This window comes from Hyperolius riggenbachi, chromosome 5 (assembly GCF_040937935.1).
Source record: "Hyperolius riggenbachi isolate aHypRig1 chromosome 5, aHypRig1.pri, whole genome shotgun sequence".
NCBI classification, from domain to species: Eukaryota; Metazoa; Chordata; class Amphibia; order Anura; family Hyperoliidae; genus Hyperolius; species Hyperolius riggenbachi.
The window spans coordinates 359,777,409-359,802,637 of NC_090650.1; the positions used below are offsets into that span (position 1 = coordinate 359,777,409).

The following is a 25,229-nucleotide window of genomic DNA, read 5'->3' on the forward strand; positions in this document are numbered from 1 at the left end:
TATTGACAATACTGTATCTGATAATGTTGCTACTAATGTTGCTGAGGAGCGGATGGAGGCGTCCGGGCCGGTGGCAGAGGAGGGCGGAGGTTCTGTGGCCGGCTTGGCGTCTCACGTGACTGCTGAAGAGAGTGGTGGGCGTGGTCAGGAGAGCGGGGCTGCAGCGAAAGGGGAGGTGTCTGTGGAGCGTGGGGAGGTGACTGGAGTGAATGCTGAGAGTGGTGACGTCAGTGAGGTGGTCCCGCTCTCGGCGTCCTTGGATACTGTTGCTGGGGTGATTGAGGAGCTGGAGGAGTTGCTGGATGATGCGGCTGTGGTGGATGTGACGCTGGGTGGTGAGGAGGCGGATGTTGGGCTGCTGAATGTGTCCAGTAAGGAGGATGGCCGCCGGGAGACTGGGGTGAGTGACGAGCGTGCGGCGGAGGTGACAGCTGCTGTGATTGCGGAGGTGACTGGTGTGGGAGTGGCTGGGGTGATTGTGGGAGTGGTTGGTGAGAGTCCGTGTAGCCAGGCGGATCTGTTTGCGGAAGATGGGAATGTGACGGCTGAGGAGTCTGTGGGTGATGATTCTTGTGTCCGGGCTGTGGAGCGAATGGAGGAGGAGACTCGTGGAGGGAGAGTGAGCGGAGCTGCACCGGCAGAAGGTGACGTGTCTGGGGAGGAGGAGCCGGTGGGTGACGCTACCTGTGTGCAAGCCGTGCTGCGGGAGGAGGAGGAGGAGTCCCGGGCACGGAAAGCAGCTGTGCAGAGTGGGTCCGGTGTTGGGAAGACTGCGGAGGTGATTGCGGGGGTGAGTGAGGGGCAGGGGGTCACCCAGGAGCGGGGGAGACGGCGGGAGGAGGCGGGTCAGCCAGAGAGGAGGGAGGAGTCAGTATGCAAAGGTAAGGTGAGCAGTGGGATGGGCAGCGGGAAGGTGCAGAGTAGCCGGGCTGGGAGTAGTAGTTCCTCAGGAGTGGGGGGTGTGGCCAAGGCGCAGAAGCCCATAGATTGGGGGGCAGAGATGGATAAAAAGGAGGAGCAGGATAAGATGGGGTGGGAGGAACAGAAGTCAAGGATGAGGCATGGAGGGAGGGGGAGGTTGAGGAAGGAGGAGGAGGAAAGCAGAGTAGGAGGGGGTAAGAAGCTGAAGTTGGGGGTAGGGAGTGCTCCAGAGGTGCCCCTGTCGCCTAATCCGTATGTTGTACTGGAAGATTCGGATGATGAGATGGAAGTTCAGGTGGAAGATGCTGGGCAGCCGGATAGCCCTGATCCGCAGCCCAGGCGATGTGTTGCTGTATCTGGGAGAGAAGGAGGTGATCAGACTGTGTTATTGGAACATAGTATACCCAGTGTGCGGCTGGATAGGCAGTATTATGAGCCACTTGAGAGGGACTGTGTGATACAGACTAGAAGTTGTGCTAAAGAGATTGTGAAGGTGGTGGAAGAGACGAATAAGTTGTGGAATAGTATGTCGGATAATGTTGCTTTACGCATAATGATGGTAGTGAGAGAGATGCTTGGAGAAGATACTGCTATAACAGCGAGGAGGTATGGTTTCCCATTGTGGCTTGTAAGAAGGATGCAGGTGTATCATTATAATTTGTCAGATTATCGTCAGGATGATATGACCGTGAGGATAATGGGTTATTATGTGTCTAAACTGGAAAGACTGTGGGGAAAATTAATTTCTGGAGAATATTGATTTTTTATGACCTAAGAAAAAGATTACAAAAATAAAACGCCATATGATGATTGGACTGATTCCTCTTTTAGGGGGCATTTATGTCTCTATGGAGAGATTAAGACTAATCTGAGGTAAAAAAAGATGAAAAAAAAAAAAAAAAAAAAATCCGAAACAGTCTGTATGCATGTTGGATTATTATGGCTCTGTACAAATTAACAAGCTGACACATCATTGCATTCTAGCGGTTCTGGAGGTGTGTTTAGCTTCTAAGGGTACAATGGTTAATTTGCATATATTCAGCAGTGTTGCACTGGGAGACATCTCAAGCTCACTCCAACCTGAATTATTGCAAATTCTTTCTGTTTTAGGAAAGCAAACTTTTGTTTTTCTTAACATCTTAGTAAGGGGGCTTTTAGGACCATTGTAGTCCCTTACACACTCCAATGAGTTCTGGGTCACCATGAGCTTGCTGGTTAGTCTGTGCTACAAGAAAAGTTACCAATTACTTATTTATACTGTATACTGAGAAAATGTTCAAATATAGAAATACATGACAGAACATATACCACAGGACTGATATTAGTGGATATTTCTTTATAACCTATGCCAAGAATATATTCAAATATAGGACATACATGACAAAACATATACAACAGAAATTTTACTGATATTTAAAAAAATATATATACCGTATATATCAGCGTATAAGATGACCCCCCAACTTTTCCAGTTAAAATATAGGGTTTGTAATAAAGCTTAAAGGACCACTGAAGTGAGAATAAAATGATGGCTGTCATATTTATTTCCTTTTAAGCAATATACGTAGGCTGCCTGGCAGCCCCACTGATCTATTTGGCTGCAGTAGTGTCTGAATCATGTCAGAAACAAGCATGCAGCTAATCTTGTCAGATCTGACAATAATGTCAGAAACACATGATATGATGTATGCTTGTTCAGGGTCTATGGCTGAAAGTATTAGAGGTAGAGGATGATCAGAACAGCCAGGCAACTGGTATTTCTTAAAAGGAAATAAATATGGTAGTCTCCATATCCCTCTCACTTCAGTTGTCCTTTAAATAAAGCATAAATAGAGAGCAGGCCTTGCACTTACCACTCAGAACGTCTCTGCATATGTCTGTTATACCACCACAGTGGTCATGGTGCCAGTGAGTCACTATTATTTCCTGGATCGCAGTACTGGATTCAGTCAGTACTTGCTTCAAACAGCTGATGTATTCTGGGATAGAAGGCTCCCCAGTATCTATCAGTATTCTCCTATACACAAAAGATGCAAATTATAATGAAGCACGCTGAATAGAAAAAGAAAAAACATGAGTTCTATATACAGTCATAAGATACACGAGGCTCATATATAAACATGGAGCCAATGTGTGAGCACGCTGCATCCAAAAGCAAAGCAATATATATGACTCAGTACATCCTCTTCATACAAGAATTAAAGCATATCCCACATTTTCTCATTTCCTGAAAAAAAAGAAAGAAAAGGTGCTAGTCTACTTTAGAGGACCTAACAGGAATCCCCATAGACAAAGGGCTGCTTCCTTTGTAAGAAATAGGGGAACCAGCAGGATCCACGTCTCCAACCAAATAGGTTTAGTAAAGTTGTAGAGGTAGTAGCCAAAGCAAGAACCGTGCCCGAAGCCCAGAGGCCACAGTGAGGGTCCTGTTGTGAAGTTTGTGCATTTCCCTCAGGTCCCCCATTTCTTACAAATTAATGGTCGCAACCAAATGTAGTGAGTTTGCTATGAGCAGGAAGCAGTGGTTTGTCTATGGGGGTTCCCATTGAGTCCCCTAAAGTAGACAAGCACCAGAAAAAAAAAATTGATATGTATTGAAACTATAAAATGACTTGGATAGTTACATGCTTTACGTAGAATTGTGTACTAAAGTGGAGTAACCTATTAGGCATCTATTTTTTGACACCCACAAGTACAAGGCCCAAAGAGTACAATACTATATACTACATCTATAATCCCCTCCCTTCCTGTATTGCCCCCATTTGTTTGAAGCTTTTAGCATCCCACAGGTCACATATTGGAGGTAGGTGGGGGCCTGGAGACTAGCTACCTCTGCTATGTGAAACTAAAGGTCTTCTTGCAGTATAGAACAGTATTGGGGAGAAAATGTGATTCAGCACAATGGCATAGTGGTTAGCGCTCTTGCCTTGCAGGACTGGGTCCCTGGTTTGAAACCCAGCAAAGTCAACATCTGCAAGGAGTTTGTATGTTCTCTCCCTGTGTTTGCATGGGTTTTCTCTGGGCACTCCAATTTCCTCCCACATCCCAAAAACTTACAGATAAGTTAATTGGCTTCCTCCTAAAAAATTGGCCCTAGACTATGATACATACATTACACGATACGTGCATAGATGTATGACTATGGAAGGGATTTGACTGTGAGCTCCTCCAAGGGACAGATAGTGACAAGACAATATATACTCAGGGACGGATCTAGGGGGGGGGGGGGGGCAACCGGGTATCTTGCCCCAGGCGCAGTTTGTTGAATTCTTAAAAAGGCAGCAAAGTGAATGGCAGTTTAGGCACCAAAACCTGACCTTTAGGCGCCAAAACCTGATCTTGCCCCAGGCGCAACTTGGTCTTAATCCGTCCCTGTATATACTCTGCACAGCGCTGCATAAAATGTTGGCGCTATATAAATACTAAATAATAATAATTACTGTGCCTTTAAATTTGCTAACTGGCTTAATCCAGTGAGGATCCTAGTGTGCAATGTCCTCACTCCAAGTGGACATAAAGTTAGATTAAAAAGTTAAAGAAATATTGATAAAAAGCGAGTGGGCAAGGGGACATTGATTTTATTTCACTTTCAATGTATGGCATGTCAACAAAATAGTGACCTTTATTCCATTAAAGCGGGGTATATCACTTGAAATGCATGCTAGTTTGTTTGGAACACCTATCCTAAGTCCAGTATACACTGGCACCTTATTGAATCCCCAGACCTGCGCATCCATATATCTCGCAATGCTAGCTCCTCGGATCTCCAAGCAGCAGAGGCACAGACAAGCTATGTTGAAACTGTCAATACAAAACCACTTCTCCAGTGCACTTCAATTACTGCCAGGGAGCACCACTAAAGTCAGCCGCTAGGGGGCGCATAATGGTGCCAGGCGGCGATCTCAGCGTACCTCCGTCCCGTGCCCACCAGGTAGGTGTTGGTGCCCTGCAGAGTCATGGGGCCGGGGTTACACCCCAGCACTCGGATCACCCTGGAAGACAGCTGCTCCACACGGGGAAGGAACGACAGCGCCATGTTTTACCAAGTCACTGTCGGGCCAGGGATTCTAGCCAATCACCGCTCAAAGGACATTGAGGGGCGTGGCCTTCAGCAGGCGTGACAGATTCAGATTCTTCACCCTTTCGCTGCCAGATGCATAGTAGCAGCTACCGGTATATGTTTGTTCCTGTCAGTATTCTGCTGCCTGCTTCCTGTTTTTTATCATGTTATACTTGAGTCTTATATCTGCAGGTAAAGGAAGGATACGTGTAACGCGTGGAACAGAAAGCATTTCTTTGTAGCACCAAATTTAATTTAAGTGTATAGAGTTTTTAATTGAACATGGAGTAAAATCCCAGCCAGTTTACACAAGAGACAACAAAAGAAAGTAGAGGGAAGAAGAAAAGAAGTGACCACCAACGTATGAAGATCTTATGCTGGGCATACACGGCTTGATTTTGCCGCTCAATTCCCCACTCGATTCTGCAGGCCATTCTCTTATCTTCCGCTTGTTTATATTATCTTTTTCCATTGTCCTCAATGCAGAATCGAGCGGCGAAACAATTGGGCGGGAGATCGGACGTGTCGGAAATTATCTATCGAGACATCTATTCTAAATGACTCAGAATCGAGCTGTATATTCCCAGCATTGCACACACAGCCCCACCATGCTCACTGCTCTGCTTCTGGTGGAGCATGGTGGCAAACCGTGGTCCAAGACTAACCCAGACCTGAGCCACTAGAATAGGCTGAGTAGAAATAATATAGGACCCAGACAGATTATACATATTTTATAACAAATTATAGCAAAAACTATCATAACTGTGCTTTTAATGAACATCAGACACATTTTTCTGACCAGCGCCTCAGGGCAATTTTCCAATATCTCTGTTTTGTGATGAGATCTTGATCACAAGCAGATCGCAAAACACTAGGTACAAAAACAAATGATGGAAATCGCAGTCACTGTTTCCATTTGTTTGACGTGCTTCCCCCCCCCCCCCCCCCCCCCCCCCTCCCGAGCAATAGCCATCCTGCTGCCTTTTCTGTGCAATGCAGCACCTATACTTTGTTTAGGAGCGCATAAAATCGCATAGCAAATGCACCGCTTTGCGATTTTACCTGTGATTCGGAATTCGCAGCAATTGCATTTCCTAATGGAAAACAGCCCTAATACAGTGACAGTAATTGTCAATAGTAAGGGCCAGCAATCATTTAACTCAATTACACTACATTGCTTGCCGATTTTTTTTGTCGCCCAGTAGAGATGGCCCGAACCTCTGATTTTAGGTTCGCGAACTTCCGCAAAAGGTTTGGTTCGCGCGTACTTTTGCGAACCGCAATAGACTTCAATGGGGATGCGCACTTTGAAAACTAGAAACATTTATGCTGGCCACAAAAGTGATGGAAAAGATGTCTTAACACCTGGAAAGGGCAAGGATGAGTGGGATAGACGCCAAAAGTCCTGGGGAAAAATCTGGATTGGACGCAAAGCAGTGTTTTAAGGGCAGAAATCACATGGGGCTTGATTCACAAAGCAGTGCTAACCTACTTAGCACGTCTAAAGTCTTTAGACGTGCTAACCAGGGTTCTAAGTAGGTTAGCACCGGATTTCTCAATCAGATCGCGCGCAAAAGTTTTACGCGCGCAAAGTCCTATGCGCGCGCTAAGTCCCATAGGCTTTAATGGGCACTTCGCGTGGAGCGCCCTGCGCTCTGTGCAGTACGCGCGTAAAGTTTTACGCACATAAAGTTATGCGCGCGAAAATCTGGTTTAGACGTGCTAAGGGGGTTTTCACAGGTGTGCTAACAGTTAGCACTGCTTTGTGAATCAAGCCCATTGAATGCTAAATTGCAGGACTAAAGTGCTTTAAAACATCTTGCATGTGTATACATCAATCAGGGAGTGTAATTAGAGTACTGCTTCACACTGACACACCAAACTCACTGTGTTTGCGTAGTGATGGCCGTGCTGGACTGGTGCGCACTGTGGCGATAGAGGTTTTCAAGCCATATAGTCGCCGGGCTGTGGTAGCTCAATGATAGAACAACAGTGACTGTCCAGCTGATCAAATTTGGTCTGTCTACAATGAAACAATGACCTTATTATCTTCTTGTATGTAGGTAGGCATAGGTAGGTGCCTCAGTATAGATAGGTAGGAGTCCCAGTATAGGTAGGTAGGCATAGGTAGGAGTCCCAGTATAGGTAGGTGCCCCAGTAGTTAGCTAGGAATAGGTAGGAGTCCCAGTATAGGTAGGTAGGCATAGGTAGGTGCCCTAGTATAGGTAGGTAGGCATAGGTAGGTGCCCCAGTAGTTAGCTAGGCATAGGTAGGAGTCCCAGTATAGGTAGGTGCCCCAGTAGTTAGCTAGGTATAGGTAAGAGTCCCAGTATAGATAGGTAGGTGCCCTAGTATAGGTAGGTAGACATAGGTAGGTGCCCCAGTAGTTAGCTAGGCATAGGTAGAAGTCCCAGTATAGGTAGGTAGGCATAGGTAGGTGTCCCAGTATGGGTAGGTAGGCATAGGTAGGTGCCCCAGTAGTTAGCTAGGCATAGGTAGAAGTCCCAGTATACGTAGGTAGGCATAGGTAGGTGTGCCAATATAGGAAGGTAGGCATAGGTAGGTGCCCTAGTATAGGTAGGTAGGTAGGCATAGGTAGGTGTCCCCGTATAGGTAAGTAGGTGCCCCAGTAGATAGGTAGGCAAAGGTAGGTGTCCCAGTATAGATAGGCAGGGCCAGGCTGGCACAATAATTGCAATTACCAAGGTCCAGCTGCAACAGATAGGGCTGTATCAGTGGGCAACAAAAAAAAAAATAAAACATCAGGAGAACATTAGCTCTCAGAAGAGCTGTTGAGGGGTGCTATTTTAGCAATAGCAATCAGCCAGGAGCAAGCTGACAAGCCTACAAGAACCTAACTAATCTAAATCCTATGAGAGTGTGCCACTGCCAGCAGCTGTCCCTTCACTAAGTAATGCAGGCACATGAGTGAGTGTAAATCCCGGGGCTGCCTGCCTTTTATAAGGGTGGGGGAGTGGCTCCAGGAGAGAGTGTAGCCTAATTGGCTACAATGTGCCTGCTGACTGTGATGTAGAGGGTCAAAGTTGACCCTAATGGCGCACTATGGGGGCGAATCGAACTTCCGCAAAAGTTCGCTTTCGCTGGCGAACCACCGGAAGTTTGCCTGGAACCGTTCGGACCATCTCTATCGCCCAGTTGTGTGAGAAAAAACTCTTTTATTGTCCCTTCTTTCTTTTCTTTTGCTTCCGATAGTGAATTTAGATAGGTGGAGGTATTCTTTAACCACTTATTGAAATGTAGGCACTATATCTACACCTTGTAGAACTTCATCATCAACTAACCCGCGGTTACAGCTGAAATTGGTGAATGGGAGGAGCCAATCTGTAGTGCGTAGTGACTAAATCATGAATGATGATCATTCATTGAGGCTGTGTTCACATATAGCATAGCGTTTTTTCGCAAGTGCATTTGCATTTGGGTCATGCTTTTTTATGCGTTTTGTGTTTATATGCGATTTAATGCGTTTGCTAATGAAAAACGCATATGCCTTTTGTATGCGTTTTTTTCAAAATTTATGCAAATCAATATGAAAAACAACAGGAAGTGGAAACACATCAGAGAGCTTTACTTTTAAATTAAATACGCTGAGAAAAACGAAACACATATGCGTTGCCATAGACTTTCATTATGTGCATTTTGGCAGCCAGCCAGCATATTATGCAAAACTGCAAGCATCTGCAGAACGCATACGGTGGAACGCAGGTCCTTCTGCATCCCATAAACCAACATTGCTACATTTTCTGCCGCTCGCTCAGGCGCAGTACAGGCCGACCTGGAGGTCGCTCTGACGTCATCGCTGGGGACCGGGACGGAGCTGCGGCGAACGGCTGCGGGGAGAGCTGCGGGGAGAGCTGCGGCGAGGGACATGCTGGGAGCTTGGGGCTGGAGGAAGCTCCCGGTAAGTAGCACTTATTTTATTTAATTATCCCTGATGACTCCTTTAAAGGGGAGCTGAAGAGAGAGGTATATGGAGGCTGCCATGTTTATTTCCTTTTAAGCAATACCAGTTGCCTGGCAGCCCTGCTGATCCTCTTCCTCTAATACTATTAGCCATAGCCCCTGAACAAGCATGCAGCAGATCAGGTGTTTCAGACTTTAAAGTCAGATCTGACAAGACTAGCTGCATGCTTGTTTCTGGTGTTATTCAGATACTACTGCAGAGAAATAGACCAGCAGGGCTGCCAGGCAACTGGTATTGATTAAAAGGAAATAAATATGGCAGCCTCCGTATACCTCTTACTTCAGTTCCCCTTTAACAAATGTAAGGGCTTGTTCACACTAAGGGAGTTTTGCCTTTTTTTTAAGCACCGGTGAATTTCAAAATAGGCCCTAAGGCTCCCTGCACACTGCAAATCCGTTTTGCGATTCCGTTTCCGATTCCGATTTGCAATTCCGATTTTTCCGGAATGCAATCAACAGAAAAACGGAGAAAAAAATGCAGCATGCAGTAACAATTAAAAATCGAAATCGGATGTAAAAACCGATTAAAAATCGGAATCGCATGCAGTGTGCAGGGAGCCTAAAAGCACTTGTGCAATTATTCCCTCTGAGAGTGTTCAAATCTGAGCGATTCTATTACGATCCGCTCACCAAAGTGCTGCCTGTACCATTTTTGGGGCGATTTGCCTCAATGGAAGGTATTGGCAAATTGCAAAGCGATTGAAAACGCTTTGTATAATGATTTTCCCAGCGCTTTCCGGGTCAAAGAGTTAACTTCCTAACTTGCATCATGAAGTGAAAAAATAAATGCTCTGCAAAAGTGCTTAGAAAAGCACTTTATAAAAGAAAAAAATCGCAGAGCGCAGGTAAGCGCCGGGAGGCCACTCCATTGTCCGCTGATCGACATCCCTCCATAGCTACACAAAACCTGATGAGAGGATTTGAACACAAATATTATCCTATACAAAGGACTAAAATTTAAACTTTTATTAAGGAATGTTTAAAAGCATAGGTTGGCTGCTATACAAGTACCTAATTTGAATTAACAATGTGGGGCTCCATACAGGTAAGCATAGTCAGTATAAGAGGATATCACCTCGTAAGCCCACTAACATTGTCAAACGATATATTTACACACTACCCCCACCAAAATCCAACATGTTTCACTTCCTTAAAAGAACCCGAGGTGGGGTTCTAAGAATGATATCTGCACACAGAAGCTGGGTCTGCCTATACTGCCCAGCCTCTGTTGCTATCTCAATCTCCCCTAAGTTCCCCCTGCGCTCTGCTGTCCCCCATAAATCACAGCCGCGCTGTCGACACGCAGCGGGCTGTGTTTACCTATGTTGTGTCACTCTCGCCGCTCCCCCCGGCCCTCCTGCATAGCTCCGGTCCCTGCCTGCGTCCCTTCTCTCCAATCAGCGGGGTGGGAAGGGACACAGGCGGGGACCGGAGCTATGCAGGTGATGGGGGAGCGGCGAGAGTGACACTACATAGGTAAACACAGCCCGCTGCGACATGCTGCGTGTCGACAGCGCGGCTGTGATTTATGGGGGACAGCAGAGCACAGGGAGAACTTTAGGGGGATTGAGATAGCAACAGAGGCTGGGCAGTATAGGCAGACCCAGCCTATGTGTGCAGATATCATTCTTAGAACCCCACCTCGGGTTCTCTTTAAAGGAAGCTTTTTCAAGGGAAAGTTAATAAAAGTACAGAGTGATAATCATAATGCTAAGGTGCATAAGTACATCAAAAAACAATAAAATCAGTGCATAGTATAGCAAAATGGCTATATGGTAGCAGCCATATAGCCAACGTATGTAACACATTTGTGGTTAACGCTAACCGCAAATGCGGCAGTGAGAACACTGCCATAGTGTTACAAGTGCTAGCAGTTTTTGAAAACCGCTAACGGTTTGCCTTGAGCAAGGATTGCGCGATTCCCGCTCAAGTGAGAACGGACCCTAAGGCTTCTTTTCCATGGCCAGTTGAACTGTGTGCCAAGCAAGCAGTTGCCAGGCAGCAGCAAGCAGTTTTCAGGCAGCAGTGAGCAGTTACCAGGCAACAGCAAGCAGTTGTGAGAATTTGAGAGGTACAGTATTTCACTGCCTATGAACTGCCTGTGGAGGGTTTTTCACACTGCAAGAGCTTTTTAAGCTCTGCTGATTTTAAAAGCTGTTGCTAATGCAATGCTATGGGGGATCTTTATAAAATCACATCGCTTAAGTGAGAACACACACACAGCATTACATTAGCAAGAGCTTTTTGAAAATCACAAGTGCTTAGAAAAAGCTCTTGCTGTATGAACCAGCCCTAAGGCCTTGTTTACATTGCGTTCCGTTCGCATGTCCGTCCGCGTTTTGCGTTTTTTGGCGCTATTTTTGTTTCTGAATTCCGGCGATTATCTGCGCGCTGGTTTTTTTTTGTGAACCGCTTTTCTATGCGGTTTTGCCGAGCGATTGCGTTTCTTCACTTCCTGACGCCAGTCAGGAAGTGAACCCTTTGATCCGGAAAATAATAAATACAATGGGCTTGATTCACAAAGCGGTGCAAACTGTTTACCACGGGTATGCTAAACAGTTAGCACGTGAAGTGCTTATCGCGGATTTCTACACGTGCAAAGTGCGGCGATTCACGCGATCGCGGCACTTTGTGCGTGTACAAGTCCGCGAAAAGCACTTCACCTGCTAACTGTTTAGCACACCCGTGCTAAACAGTTTGCACCGCTTTGTGAACCAAGCCCCATGTATTTATTCTTAAAAACGCTCAGGGAATCACTGCACAAAGCAATTTTGTGAGCCTTTTGCGTTTTTCCTATACCTTCCATTGAGGCAAAATCGCCTCAAAATGGCCCATGCAGCGCTTATCTGAGCGCCAATGGAAATAGATGTAACAAATTCCACAGTAGCGATTGCAATTAGGACATGCAGCATTTTGGGAGCGTTTGCTCTTCAATGTAAAGTATTGAAGTGCTAGCATATCGCTCATGAATTGCTACTCATAGCGATTTGTGTGCGATTTTAAATTACTGCTAACTGTAAAAAAAAAATGATAGTAAATTGAAAGGACTAATCAGAATTAAAATCACTAATTGCAAATCGCTATCACAATCGCTGCCAAAAAGCTTACACTTTCTAAAATGAGGCTACCAAAATTGCCGAAAAACGCTCATGAAATCGCTTACAAAACACTAATTAGAAACACTAGCAATTGCGGTAGCGATTTGCGATTTGTAGTGGGTTCCAGGCCTCAGATGTCATCAAGTTCTCAGTTCTCCTAAGCAGGCATGGTGTATAAGGTGGAAATAATTTTGAGTTGATGCAGGATTATGCAAAATTGATGCAGCTCAACAATGGTAATGCAGATATTACCTTGTGGTGCATAGTGGGGTGTGGAGGCAGCACTATGCCGCAGCAGTGATGTCTTTATTGCTCTGATCATGTCAGGTGACTGCTGTCCAGTGCTGCAGTGTTGCTCTATGGCAACACTGCTTGAAGCCAGGGTGTAGGTGTCAGATTGGGAGGGAGACTGAATGGAAGAGTAGGGAGGGTCAATTAGGTCCCCATCCCAGGCTCAAGCCTCTGTATTGGCCCTGTTTTTAAAAGGGGAGAGAAAGAGAGGGGGTAGAGAAAGAGAGAGAGAGACAGCGGGGAGACAGCAAGAGAGAGAGAGACAGCCAGAGGGAGAGGGAGAGACAGCGAGAGAGAGAGAGGGAGAAACAGACAGTCAGAGAGAGAGAGGGAGAGACAGAAAGAAAGTCAGGAAGAGAGAGAAAGACAGCAAGAGAGAGACAACAAGAGAGAGACAGCAAGAGAGAGAGAGAGAGACAGCAAGAGAGAGAGAGACAGCAAGAGAGAGAGAAAGAGAGAGACAGCAAGAAAGCAAGAGAGAGAGACAGCAAGAAAGCAAGAGGGGGGAGAGAGTGATAAAGAGACAGTGAGAAAGAGAGAGACAGCAAGAGAGAGAGAGAGGGGGAGAGACAGCATGAGAGACAGTGAGAGGGGGAGAGAGAGTGAGAAACAGAGACAGTGAGAGAGAGTGGGGAGAGTGAGACAGAGACAGCGAGAGAGAGTGAGTGCATGTCTGTTTCAGTACGGGGAAAGGGTGGATGGGCGATGGTGCATCTGCACCAGTTACCTTTTCCACTCAGGGCTCCTCTTATTCTGTCAGGGTTGAATCCTGCAGCCACTGACCACCCACAATCTCTTTCCTGGAAAGAAATGGCGGCATACTAATGGGTTAGGCCCGCCCCTGACCCCGATTGGACAGTTCATAATATAAATTAAAAGAGCCCGCCCCCCGCCATTCTCTTTTTTTCTGTCCTCTAATGGACAGTTCGTTTTTTTTTTTTTTTTTTTTGCTTATTGCGCCTGTTTTTGTTGTTAAATTTTACCTTTTCCGGGCGTTGAACGGGTCCTCACTCACCCGTTAGGCAGCGAGCATTGCGGCCTCTAAATGGGGCTTAGATATGCACCAGGTCCCTGCCCTCTGGTAGCTGCCTCTGTGCTGGTGGCGGCGGCTGCGCGGAGTTTGCTAGCCGACGCTATTGTTTACTGTTCCGGCTTCCGATCTTCCCCTCTGGTCGCAGGTCATGGCGAAGTCTCGCGTGGAGCGAGACTTCGTCGCATAAGAGACAGGGCGGAAGTCAATAGAGCGGCAGTCGCGTCTGGACTTCAGAGCGGGTGCAGCACTGTTTAGAGCTGCGGTATCGCTCTGATCCCTTCATCAGTTCCGGAGAGCAGAGCGTGGGGAGATCATCAGATACATCAAAACCTACTGGAATAGAGGTATTTTGGGGTTCCAGCCAGGGCAGGTAATATAGAAGCTAATTGTTTTTTTTATATATATCTTGCTCATGATAATTTGTTGTATATGTTTAGATGGATCAGGATCCCGTTGAAATAGCTTCTGGGTCTCAGGACAGGTAATAGGGAGGTTTCCCTGCATGTCACAAATGGGTTTTTTTTTAACACTGTGGTGTTTTACTAATTGTAAATGCCAGCACAGGGTATTTTTGGGAAGTTAAAAGAGTGTTGTTTCTCCTTTTTTTTAAAAATCGGACTTTTTTCTTAGTGGAAACATATCTTTTGTGTCTCCGCAGTCCGAGAAAAAGAGAGAAGGGGCGTGAGGTGTCTAAAAGTCACCAGTCTTCAAGGGGAACAAGGTCTCGGTCAAGATCAAGAGAGAGATCCAAGAGGAACACTTCTTACGATGCAAGTTCATCGAGAAGGAAGTCCCCTCAAAGCAAGTCTGGGAAAAGCCACAAGAGTGACAGGAAGTCCCCTACTAAACGATCGTCAAAGAGACGTTCTCCCAGTAGGAGGCGTTCTTCAGATCGCTACTACACCAGCGATCATTACAGATCCTACAGAAGCCGCTCTCCACGATACGGTTACAGGTCCGAGAGAGGAAGATCTCCTCACAGGAGACGTTCTCCAGGCTATGACTACCATAGCTACAGGCACAGGAGACGATCCTATGCATCTTATAGTAGGAGAAGATCTCCTAGACCGCAACCTAGGGAGCAAAGATACACCCAACCGGATAAGAACCTATGTTGGTCCTGTGGTCAGCCCCCGTTGCCGGACAAGATGGTCTGTGAGGCCTGCTTTAGTGAACTGGGGAGGGACAAAGACACTGAAAATCAACAAGTCATGTCCTTCATCCAGCAGGCCGTGCAGGAGACCTTTGAGAAGATGGCGGTTAACCAGCCCCCTCCTTCGGCCGCTCAGGTTCTCTCTGAGGAGTCCTCTTCCATTCAGAATCAGACTCCTGTGGGCTTTGATTTTGCCCTTGTGCCAGCTTTTGTGTCTGCTCTAAAAGCCGCTATAGGCTGGGAGGAAGATTCGGAAACTCCTCAAGAACCGGACAAATATTATCCGCATTTGGATAAACAGCCCATTAATTTCCCTCTTATGAAAGTTATTAAAGAGATATTCATCAAGGAATGGAGTAAAGTTGAGCAGAAAACGTCATTATCTAATAGGTTCACAAAACTTTATCCATTGGGCAATGAGGATGCGAAAATTATGGAGTCTGCACCTATAGTTGATGCTTCAATCATGAGACTGGCCCGTCACGTGACTCTGCCAATGGATGACGCAGTCTCCTTTAGTAATCCACTTGATAGAAAAATAGATACTGATATCAAGAAAGCTTTTTTACATTCAGGGGCAGCATGTAGGCCGGCTGTAGCCCTCACCTCTCTTGCTAAGGCCATTAAAGTTTGGGTGGATAACATTGAGACCGCCCTCACCTCAGGTACTGATAGGAATGAGATCATCAAAGCTCTGGATGAACTTAAATTAGCAAGTGACTTTGTAGGGGAGGCGGCGATAGATACAATAAGATCCGCTTCCAGAGCAATGCTATGTAATGTAACAGCAAAGAGAGCTCTTTGGCTTAAACCTTGGTCAGCCGACCAGTCCTCCAGGAACAACTGGTGCAGGATCCCGTTCGATGGAAAGCATCTCTTTGGTCCAGAGATGGATAGTGCAATTGCCAAGGTTACAGGAGGAAGATCGGGTCTATTACCACAAGATAGGAAGTCAAAGCAGTCTCGACAACAGTCAAGTAGAAGACAATCTTCTTCCAGATTTCAGCAGGCCCGTTCTTATAAGCCCGGTAGGAAGTTTAACAAAGACTGGAAAGGTACTCAAGCGTCCTTTCTTAGATCCGGAAAATCTAAACCAACTTCCGGGCTTCCTCAAAATACAAAGCAGTTCTGAGGGTGCGTCCACTCAGACGGCTCAGGTGGGGGCAAGGCTGCGCACCTTCTGGACCGTCTGGGTGGAGTCAATCGAAGATTCCTGGGTCCACAGAACAATTCGCTAAGGACATTCACGGAAATTCAGCAGGCCGATGCCCAAGACAAGATTTGTTCAAACAAACCTACCCCAAGGCAGGCAGAAAAGGCAATTCCTGTTGCAGTATGTGAAGTCCCTAGCCGAAAGCAGTGCTATCATTCCAGTGCCTCAGCAAAAGGAGTTTACAGGAATTTATTCTCCCTTATTCTTGGTCAAGAAGTCGTCAGGAGGATGGCATCCAGTCTTAGACCTCAAGTTTCTGAACAGCCACATAAAGCTTCGTCATTTCAGGATGGAATCATTACAGACGATAATAAAGGTCATCAGGCAAAACGATTGGATGACGACACTGGACCTCTCAGACGCTTATCTGCATATCCCAATCAGACAGAGCTTCCAGAAATATCTCAGGTTTTCAGTACGGGAGTCATTGGCAATTTCAGAGTCTACCATTCGGCCTCTCAACCGCTCCCAGAACTTTCACGAAGGTTCTCCTTCCGGTAATTGCTTCTCTAAGGAGGAGAGGCCTAAGAGTCTTCCACTATCTGGACGACATACTGTTAGTCAGTCAAGACCGGGAAGTCCTGTTGAGTCATCAGAGGCTGTTGATGTTGGAGCTTCAAAAACTAGGGTGGCTAATAAACTTTCCAAAGAGTCAGTTAGTACCGTCACAGGACATGGTCTTCCTGGGGGCCAGATTTATAACAACCCAAAACAAAGTTTGTCTTCCAGACCAGAAAATTATATCAATACAGCAAAGAGTGTCAGCAGTGATACGCAGCAGTCACATATCGGCAAGAACATGTCTGAGTCTGCTGGGGACCTTTTCCTCAGCAATACCAATGGTCAAGTGGGCACACTGGAATTTGCGAACTCTGCAAATATTCTTCCTCAGTCGCTGGAACAAAAGAAACCTGTCACAGAAACTCTGGGTTCCTGTCAAGGTCAAAATTTCCCTGCAATGGTGGATGCAGGAGAAGAACTTAAGATCTTGTCATCAGATTCAGCCTCCTCTTCCAGTGGTGATTACGACAGACGCAAGTCTAGCAGGATGGGGAGCCCATTGTCAGAGCTCTCAGGTACAGCAGAGATGGAGACTTCCGTGTGCACAAGTGCCCTCCAATATCTTGGAACTCAGAGCAGCCTTTCTGGCGTTAAAGGCTTTTCAACACCTGATAAGGGGGAAGGCGGTATTGCTTTAAATAGACAATGTTTCGGCAGTCGCCTACATAAGGAGGCAGGGGGGGACAAGAAGTCAATCTCTCCTCGAGGAATCCTCTCACATAATGAGATGGGCTCAAAGATACCTGGATCATCTTTCAGCTATTCATCTTCCAGGTCCTCAGAATCAGTTAGCGGACCAGCTGAGCAGAAAGTTTGCCAGTCCGCACGAGTGGACATTGAAAAACGAGGTGTTCAGCATGATCATGCAAAGATGGAGTGTTCCCCAGATAGACCTATGTGCTTCAGCAGGGAATTCGAAGTTGCCGAGATTCTTCTCCCGATATTTCCATCCGACAGCAGAGGGGACGGACTGTTTGACAACACAATGGAACTTCCAACTGGGGTATGCGTTCCCTCCATTTCTGCTAATCCTGAGGCTACTACAGAGGCTCTTGCTGGAACCATGCACGATCATTCTTATTGTGCCATACTGGCCTCGAAGACCTTGGTTCACTCTGTTGAATTGAGTCTGGAGCAACCGATCAACCTTCCTCAAATTCCGGATCTTCTCTGCCAGCGTCCTCTACTATACCCGAATGTCAACAATCTCAATTTAACGGCCTGGAAGTTGAGAGGCAAAAGTTCTTAGCGTTAGGATGTTCTGATAAAGTGACTTCTACACTACTGAAAGCCAGGAAAATTTCTAAAAATTCAGCATATCATAGAATTTGGGAAAAGTTTGAGAACTTTGCGAGAGTTAATAAATTTAACTTTCTTGAACTGAAAGTTCAGAATATACTGGCATTTCTTCAGACAGGCGTAGACTTGCAATTAAGCCTTTCAGCCATAAAAGTTCAGGTATCAGCCCTGTCAGCATTAACCAATCATAAGTGGGCAGAAAACCCTCTGGTCATCCAGTTTGTACAGGCCGTGCAGAAATTGAGGCCTCCTAGAAAGCCATTCTTCCCGCTCTGGAAGTGTTATCAGACGGTCCTTTTCATCCTATAGAAAGTGCTTCTCTCTTAAATCTGACGTTGAAGACTGTCTTTTTGATTGCAATTGCTTCTGCAAAGAGGGTATCTGACCTGCAGGCACTAAGTTGTGCGGAGAACTTCCTGCAATTCTTTCCTGATAGAGTGGTGGTTAGACCAGTACTTCAGCACATTCCAAAGGTGTCATCTGCATTTCATATAAATCAGGAGCTAACTTTGCCAACATTCTTATCAGAACAGGAACATCATCCTTTAGACGTCGGCAGGAGTATTAAAGCTTACTTAGACGCTACAAGCTCCTTCAGGTCATCTGACCGTTTGTTCGTGAACATTGTGGGCCCTAATAAGGGTAAACCTGTTACATCTAGGACTTTGGCCAACTGGCTAGTGAGGGTTATTCAACTCTCTTATAAATTGAAAGGTTTACAGATACCTTCAGAGATCCGTGCTCACTCTACAAGAGGCATGGCAGCCTCCTGGGCATCCTTTGCTAAAGTCTCTATGGACACTATTTGTAAGGCAGCAAGCTGGTCCTCACAACATACTTTCTTGAAACACTATCATGTTAATCCAGCAGCACTGACCTCATTGAAATTTGGTGAAGCAGTTTTGTCTACTGTTAAGAAATAAAGTGTTTGTTTATGCATTTTCCCTCCCTCTCTGACTGATTTTGTATATCCCATCAGTATGCCGCCATTTCTTTCCAGGAAACAGGAAAATTGAATACTTACCTTCCGGTAATTTTCCTTTCCTGGAACAGAAGATGGCGGCATACGAACCCACCCTCTCGTCCATTCGAGGACTGATTTTCATGAGAATGGCGGGGGGGGCGGGCTCTTTTAATTTATATTATGAACTGTCCAATCGGGGTCAGGTGCGGGCCTAACCCATCAGTATGCCGCCATCTTCTGTTCCAGGAAAGGAAAATTACCGGAAGGTAAGTATTCAATTTTCCTGTTTCCTTTCTCCTGCCGAGTCCCGACTGCTGTTCTGTGTGATGGAATAGTGGGGCAGGCAGGAAACTGTAAAACTCCCCAGTCAGAAGTGCTGCTTGGGGGTGTGTGGACTGGACCACTGTAACGGAGCCTGACAACAGGGAGAGGGAGATGTTGTGAGAAGAAGCAGAGTGGGACATGGAGGAGACACACTCCTGCCTGCTGCCTAGTGTCAGAATACGTACAGCGTGAGGAGGCAGTTGGCCGGTGGTGGCTGCATCTTGTGGTCAGTGTCACCGGCTGCAGCTGGGGCAGTCCTCCATGCCGCCTTCAGTATTTCATGCTTGGCGCTTTTCCTAGCAGATCGACACTCTCCTCCAATAGACTTGGGTGGGCGGGATGGAGCTGTACTGTCTTCTGCTTCTCCTACTCACTTGTCAGGGCTGGGGTGGGCGGGACTTCAAGACGGATACGGCAATCGCTGCTGTATGGGGCTGCATGGACTGCGGAGTGAAGCGGATGGCCACAGTAACATTAGCAGCATGCACACTGATGCTGCCTGGCCGCCTTTCTGTGCACAAGGCGCCTGTAGGCACGTGCCTACAGTGCCTAGTGCTAAATCCGGCCCTGTATAGCTGTATAAAATGGAATCTGCAAATGAGGATGGCTGTTAGTAACATTAAAGGACCACTGTCACGAAAATCTTAAAATTTAAAATATATGTAAACACATACAAATCAGAAGTATGTTTCTTCCTGAGTAAAATTAACCATAGATTACTTCTTTCCTATGGTGATGGCACTTACAGTAAATAGTGGAAATCTGACATTACCGACAGGTTTTGGGCTAGTCCATCTCTCCAAAGGGGATGCTCAGCATGGCCTTTATTATTTATAAAGACACTCCCTGAAAAAGTTTTATACATAGATGCTGGCCAGCTTCCCTGCTCACTGTTTTTTTGGCAGTTGTACAGAGAAACTGCCATTCACTAAGGCCCAGTGCACACCAAAACCTCTAGCAGATCTGCAAAATGCTAGCGGTTTTGGGAGCAGATTTCAGAGCGATTCTAGGCATGTTTAGAGCGGATTTGTAAACATGCCTAGCGATTTTGGCTGCGTTTTTGTGTAGCAGATTACACAAATTGTTAAAGTAAAAGCTGTACTGAACAGCTTCTGTAACAAAAACGCATGGCAAACCGCTCTGAAGTAGCATTTTTCAGAGCGGTTTGCGTTTTTCCTATCCTTTACATTGAGGCAGAAACGCTTCTACAAACTGCAAATGTGCAGTAGGAAGTACGTTTGTGGTTTGCTACAATCCTAAAACCGCCGGTGTGAACCAGCCCATTGAGATACATTAAAGTGATCCTAAAGTCTGGGGCTTCCAGTAGCCCCCTGCAGCTGTCCGGTGCCCTCGCCGTGTCCCTCCGATCCTCCTGTCACCGCCTGCAGCCACTTCCAGTTTCGCCGTCAGGAGCCGACAGGCTGGGAACGCGAGTGATTCTTCGCGTTTCCAGCCACAATATCGCCCTCTATGCTGCTATAGCAAGCATATAGTAGCATACAGGACGGTATTGTGGCTGGGAACGCGAAGAATCACTCGCGTTCCCAGCCTGTCGACTCCTGACAGCGAAACCGGAAGTGGCTGCCGGCGGGGACAGGAGGATCGGAGGGACACGGCGAGGGCACCGGACAGCTGCAGGGGGCTATTAAAAGACCCAGGTGAGTAAAACTCATTTTATTTGTTTGACTTAAGGTTCACTTTAACCGAGCGGTTTGACAGGCGGATGCAGCAGGCGGATCGCATCAAAAACCGCTCGGTGTGCAATGGGCCTAAGCGCTTTTGAAAATAATGAAAACCCTGAGAACCCCCATGAGGAGATGGGCTACTTCAAAACCTATCTGTGCTGTAAGATTTCTACTACCTACTGTAAGTGACAGCAACATAGGAGAAAAGTAATTTATGGAAGAAACATACTTATTATATGTATATGTTTATATATATATTACAAATTTTATGATTTTCGTGACAGTGGTCCTTTAAAGAGACACCAAAGCGAGAATAATTCTCGCTTCAGAGCTCATAGTTAGCAGGGCCACGTGTAAAAAAACTAACGTGTAAAAAATTTTTTTACGCATTACTGGTTCAATGCGTAAAAATTTACGCATTGAACCAGTAACGCGTAAAAATGTATGTGTTAATGTTCCTGCACTAGCGGGAATGCGCAAAAATGTACGCAATGCGGCCCGTCGACCTCCGAGGTCGGCAAGCTGCCAGCGGGGGACTGGAGCAGCAGTGAGTGACTACGAGGGCACAGGATGGCTGCATGGGGCTGGTAGAAGCCCCAGGTAAGTGAAACTCATTTTTTTATTTTGCTTGAACCTTCCCTTTAATCATTATTGTATCAGGAGAGGTAATCAGCTGCAGTCCCTCGAGGATAGGTAGCCGGAAGTAGCACCCAGTATAGGTAGCCAGATGCAGAGCTCCCCTCCGCTATAGGTAGTGAAATATGATTCTAGGTATTAGGTATCCAGAGCCAGGAAGCACCCCCCCACCCCCACCATAGTGAAGAAGAGTATTCCTTTTTGTCCTCCTGGTCTCTAATAGTTGAAGCGGCATAAGTCATCTACAGTGACCTGGTCTCTAATAGTTGAAGCGGCATCAGTCATCTACAGTGACCAGATTTTTCTGGGTCCAACCTGGGGAGGGGGGGGGGGGTTGGGTGTTCTGCGCCGAAAAATGGGCGTGGGGGCGTGCCGCACTGGAAAATAGGCGTGACCATGCCATTGTATGGGCGGAGCGTAACCGTAACCCCAAAGCAGCAAATATAGCCAACTATGACCATTAAATAATAAATGTAGCAACAGTTACCCCAGACACCAGAAAATAAACACAATGTGGGCAACATTTCAGCAGAAAATAAACACAATTTGGGCAACATTTCAGCAGAAAACAAACGCAATGGCTATCATTCATAAACCATTTTCGTATACAGAAATGCTTAAAACAGCTGACTTTACCGACCACTTAGCAAAGTCAGCATTCATAAAGCCTCTTTCCGCATGGAAAAATGACACTACCGTGCAGAGTGCTACATCACCGCTTTGTGCGGTGATTATCGGTACAAATGTAGCAAAATGTTCATTCATAAAGATCACCGCAAGAGGTGTGAGGTCGGGAAGTACCGCTCTCTCTGATGTGGCGATACCAATGTAAGTGAATGGAGACACACAGACCCCCCAGGCAGCTGCAGCAGAGCGGAACACGGAGAAATGTATCAACTCGGCAGCTTCCTGTGCTTCCGCCTGCCTACCACCTGCCTACCGCCAGCTTAGCTCGGGAATCTCCGCACTGCTACCGCACATGGATACATCTTCATGAATGCCCACCCAGAAGTCTAAAAATCCGCCAGCGGTGTTTTCCTGCACTAATTCTCTTTACCGACAGCCTGTTGATGAATGATAGCCAATGTGGGCAGCGTTTCAGCAGAAAACAAACGCAATTTGGGCAACATTTCAGCATAAAACAAATGCAATTTGGGCAACATTTCAGCAGAAAACAAAAGCAATTTGGGCAACATTTCAGCAGAAAATAACACAGTGGGTGTTAAGCTTGGAGGTGTATTCTCCACAGTCAGCATGCAACACATAAGCTGACGTGAAGGAGGTACACACACTAGCACAAGGAATCAGGATATCCCCAGTTTAGTGGAGGAGAGGACTGACTCCAATAGGAGATTGTGGTGCACAGAGCCGGTGCAGATCCGAACAGCCACAAACAACACTTTCGTAATAACGTCTCAGCGCAAGTAGTGCTGAGACGCATAAACCAGGACTGAGGAGATCAGGACAGGTAGACAGAATGAACGCTTGCTTAACTAGCCACTACTTAGTGACAGCAAGCGTCCACAATAAAACAGACTGGAATGAGGTAGCCAATGCGTTTGCAGCGAGACAGGACAGGATAGTCAGGAAATAGCAGGATCAAGATAGATGAACGTAACACAGATAAATATACAATAAGTATGATTTCCTAGCGTATTACAATTACAGCTATCAATGAAACTATTTGTAACGTCTGACTAACATATGTATATATCGGCAATGAACCGATATATGACATAAGCAGGAACTCTGACTAAGACTGGAGTAATACAGGGAACAGGACTCAGAAGGATTCGCTATCTCTTCGCAGAGATGAACGCAATCCACAAACAGGACCAGGAACAGGATAACTAGCTCAGCGTGCTGGAACGCTGACTAACGGAACACAGGATATAAACAGTTCGTGTACGTATATATCAGCAACACTGATGTATCAACGTAACACGAATACAAGGAAAATAATAAACGTGCAAGTATGCGTATATATTGGCGATGAACCAATATATGACACAAGACAAGCAAAGTAACAACTTCTAGAAACAAGAGCAGAACTAGGAGGACTCGCTGACCCCTTCGCAGGAGTCAGCGCAGTCCACACGGACTAGGAACGAGGTGGGGCACGGGCAGAGTAACAGACAGGATCTGAGACTATGGTAGCCCATGAGACATTGCAGGAAGCAGTTCTTTATACTGAGGTCATCCAATGGGAGCAGACCTGCAGATTCCCACACAAGTGAATGGTAATTAATCACAGGCTGATAGCAGGAAAAGGCAGACAATGATATGCAGCCTGCAGGAAAGGCACTGCCCCTCCACTGCAGCAGACAATGTCTGTTTACACAAAAGCATATTAAACTGTCATTAACCTCAGAGCGACTGCAGATGGAATCAGCAACCAGTTCAAGTGCAAACCAAACTATGCAAGCAAATGCATGTAATGACATTAGAACTGCTTGGTTTGCAATACCACTGCAGTCAGCAGTAAACGCTGCAGAAGCGATCATAACAGTGGGCAACATTTCAGCAGAAAATAACGCAGTGGGCAACATATCAGCAGAAAATAATGCAGTGGGCAACATTTCAGCAGAAATTAAACGCAGTGGGCAACATTTCAGCAGAAAATAACGCAGTGGGCAACATTTCAGCAGAAAATACACGCAGTGGGCAACATTTCAGCAGAAAATAAACGCAGTGGGCAACATTTCAGCAGAAAATAACGCAGTAGGCAACATTTCAGCAGAAAATAAATGCAGTGGGCAACATTTCACCAGAAAATAAACGCAGTGGGCAACATTTCACCAGAAAATAACGCAGTGGGCAACATTTCACCAGAAAATAACGCAGTGGGCAACATTTCACCAGAAAATAACGTAGTGGGCAACATTTCACCTGCAAAAAAAGGAATTTACTCACCTGACAGAAATCTCCTCTCCCGGCCGGCCTCTGGCGCGCAGCTCGCCGGACCATCTTGCTCCTGCATATCTCCCGGGCTGAATGGAATAGCGGGCTATGGGAAGATGGCGCCCAAAGCCCTGTACTGGAGACACAAATAGTCTCCAGTACAGGGCTTTGGACGCCATCTTCCCATAGCCCTGCTCTGCCTGCCGGAAGACCGCAGGCTGGAGTGGGGATGCGGGCTATGAGACGGCGCGGCCAGTTCATGCAATCGTACGGTGGCCAGAGTCCCGAGGCCGGGACGTCCCGCGGCTAAAAGCGGGACGTTTCCTGGGACATAGCGCAGCCTGGGACGGGGACCCTGAATCCGGTCACCGTAAGTCATCGCATAAACCGCCGGTGTCGGCAGATCACATGATGACTGATGTCATGCAGCTATGGAAGCCAGGACACCAAAGAAGAGTATATCTCCCATTTTCACATGGTGAGTCTCTTACCTCTAGCTCCGCTGCGTTCTCTGCAAATGCCGCACTTCTCCCCCATTTGGCACTTCACCCCAAACAGCGACCTGCCTCACCTACCCCTAAAAAGGGCAGTGATACACAATAATAATAATAATTCACATTGTATACATATTCAGGTTCTCTACCCAGCATGCCATTTGCAACCATTCATAGGCCCATGTGTCGAATTGTAGGGTCAAAAATCACTTGAAAATCCTAAAATGTAATGCATGCAATTCAATATTTGAGGATGCAATTTTCATGTATTCAAGAGTGACAGGAGGCAGAGTTGGGCTGGGTTGGTGTTTTTTTTTGTTTTTAATTTTTGCAAGCATAAAAATGAGTTATTTATAGTGTGTAACTCAGGCCGATTAAGGGTTCAAACCCACTAGCAGCCTTTTCTAAGCGCTAGTGAATTGAAAAGCTCTTGCTAATGCAATGCTATGGGGGATTTTTCTAAAATCACATTGCTCAAGTGGGATCACAGCCATAGCACTACATTAGCAAGAGCTTTTCAAATCTCAAAGGAAAAGAGCTCGTAGTGGGTTCCAGGCCTTAGCCAGAAACCCACTAGGAGTGATTTGAAAACTCTTGCTAATGTAATGCTATGGG

At 46.3% G+C, this 25,229-nt stretch overlaps 2 protein-coding genes across 5 annotated transcripts in view; one reads left to right on the forward strand and one right to left on the reverse strand.

Moving 5' to 3' along the window:
• The window catches only part of LACTB2 (lactamase beta 2), a 42,241-nt gene extending 22,450 nt beyond the window's left edge, over positions 1–19,791 (reverse strand). For 2 of the 3 annotated variants that reach the window (XM_068237494.1, XM_068237496.1), the window contains exons 1-2: positions 4,833–4,995; positions 2,775–2,938 (exon numbers count right to left, since the gene is read on the reverse strand). In XM_068237494.1, coding sequence (XP_068093595.1) covers positions 2,775–2,938; positions 4,833–4,957 — 289 coding nt within the window. In that variant the 5' untranslated portion in view covers positions 4,958–4,995. Of the gene's footprint in view, positions 1–2,774; positions 2,939–4,832; positions 4,996–19,644 lie in introns of those variants that run through there. The other variant, XM_068237495.1, reaches the window with a different exon arrangement.
• XKR9 (XK related 9) overlaps positions 1–25,229 on the forward strand; it is a 66,640-nt gene that overhangs the window by 489 nt on the left and 40,922 nt on the right. Inside the window, exon 1 of one of the 2 annotated variants that reach the window (XM_068237492.1) lies at positions 20,662–20,764. The exons of the other annotated variant lie outside the window; for it this stretch is intronic. The gene's annotated coding sequence lies outside the window, so the exon portion shown is untranslated. Of the gene's footprint in view, positions 1–20,661; positions 20,765–25,229 lie in introns of those variants that run through there. 2 annotated transcript variants of the gene reach the window in all.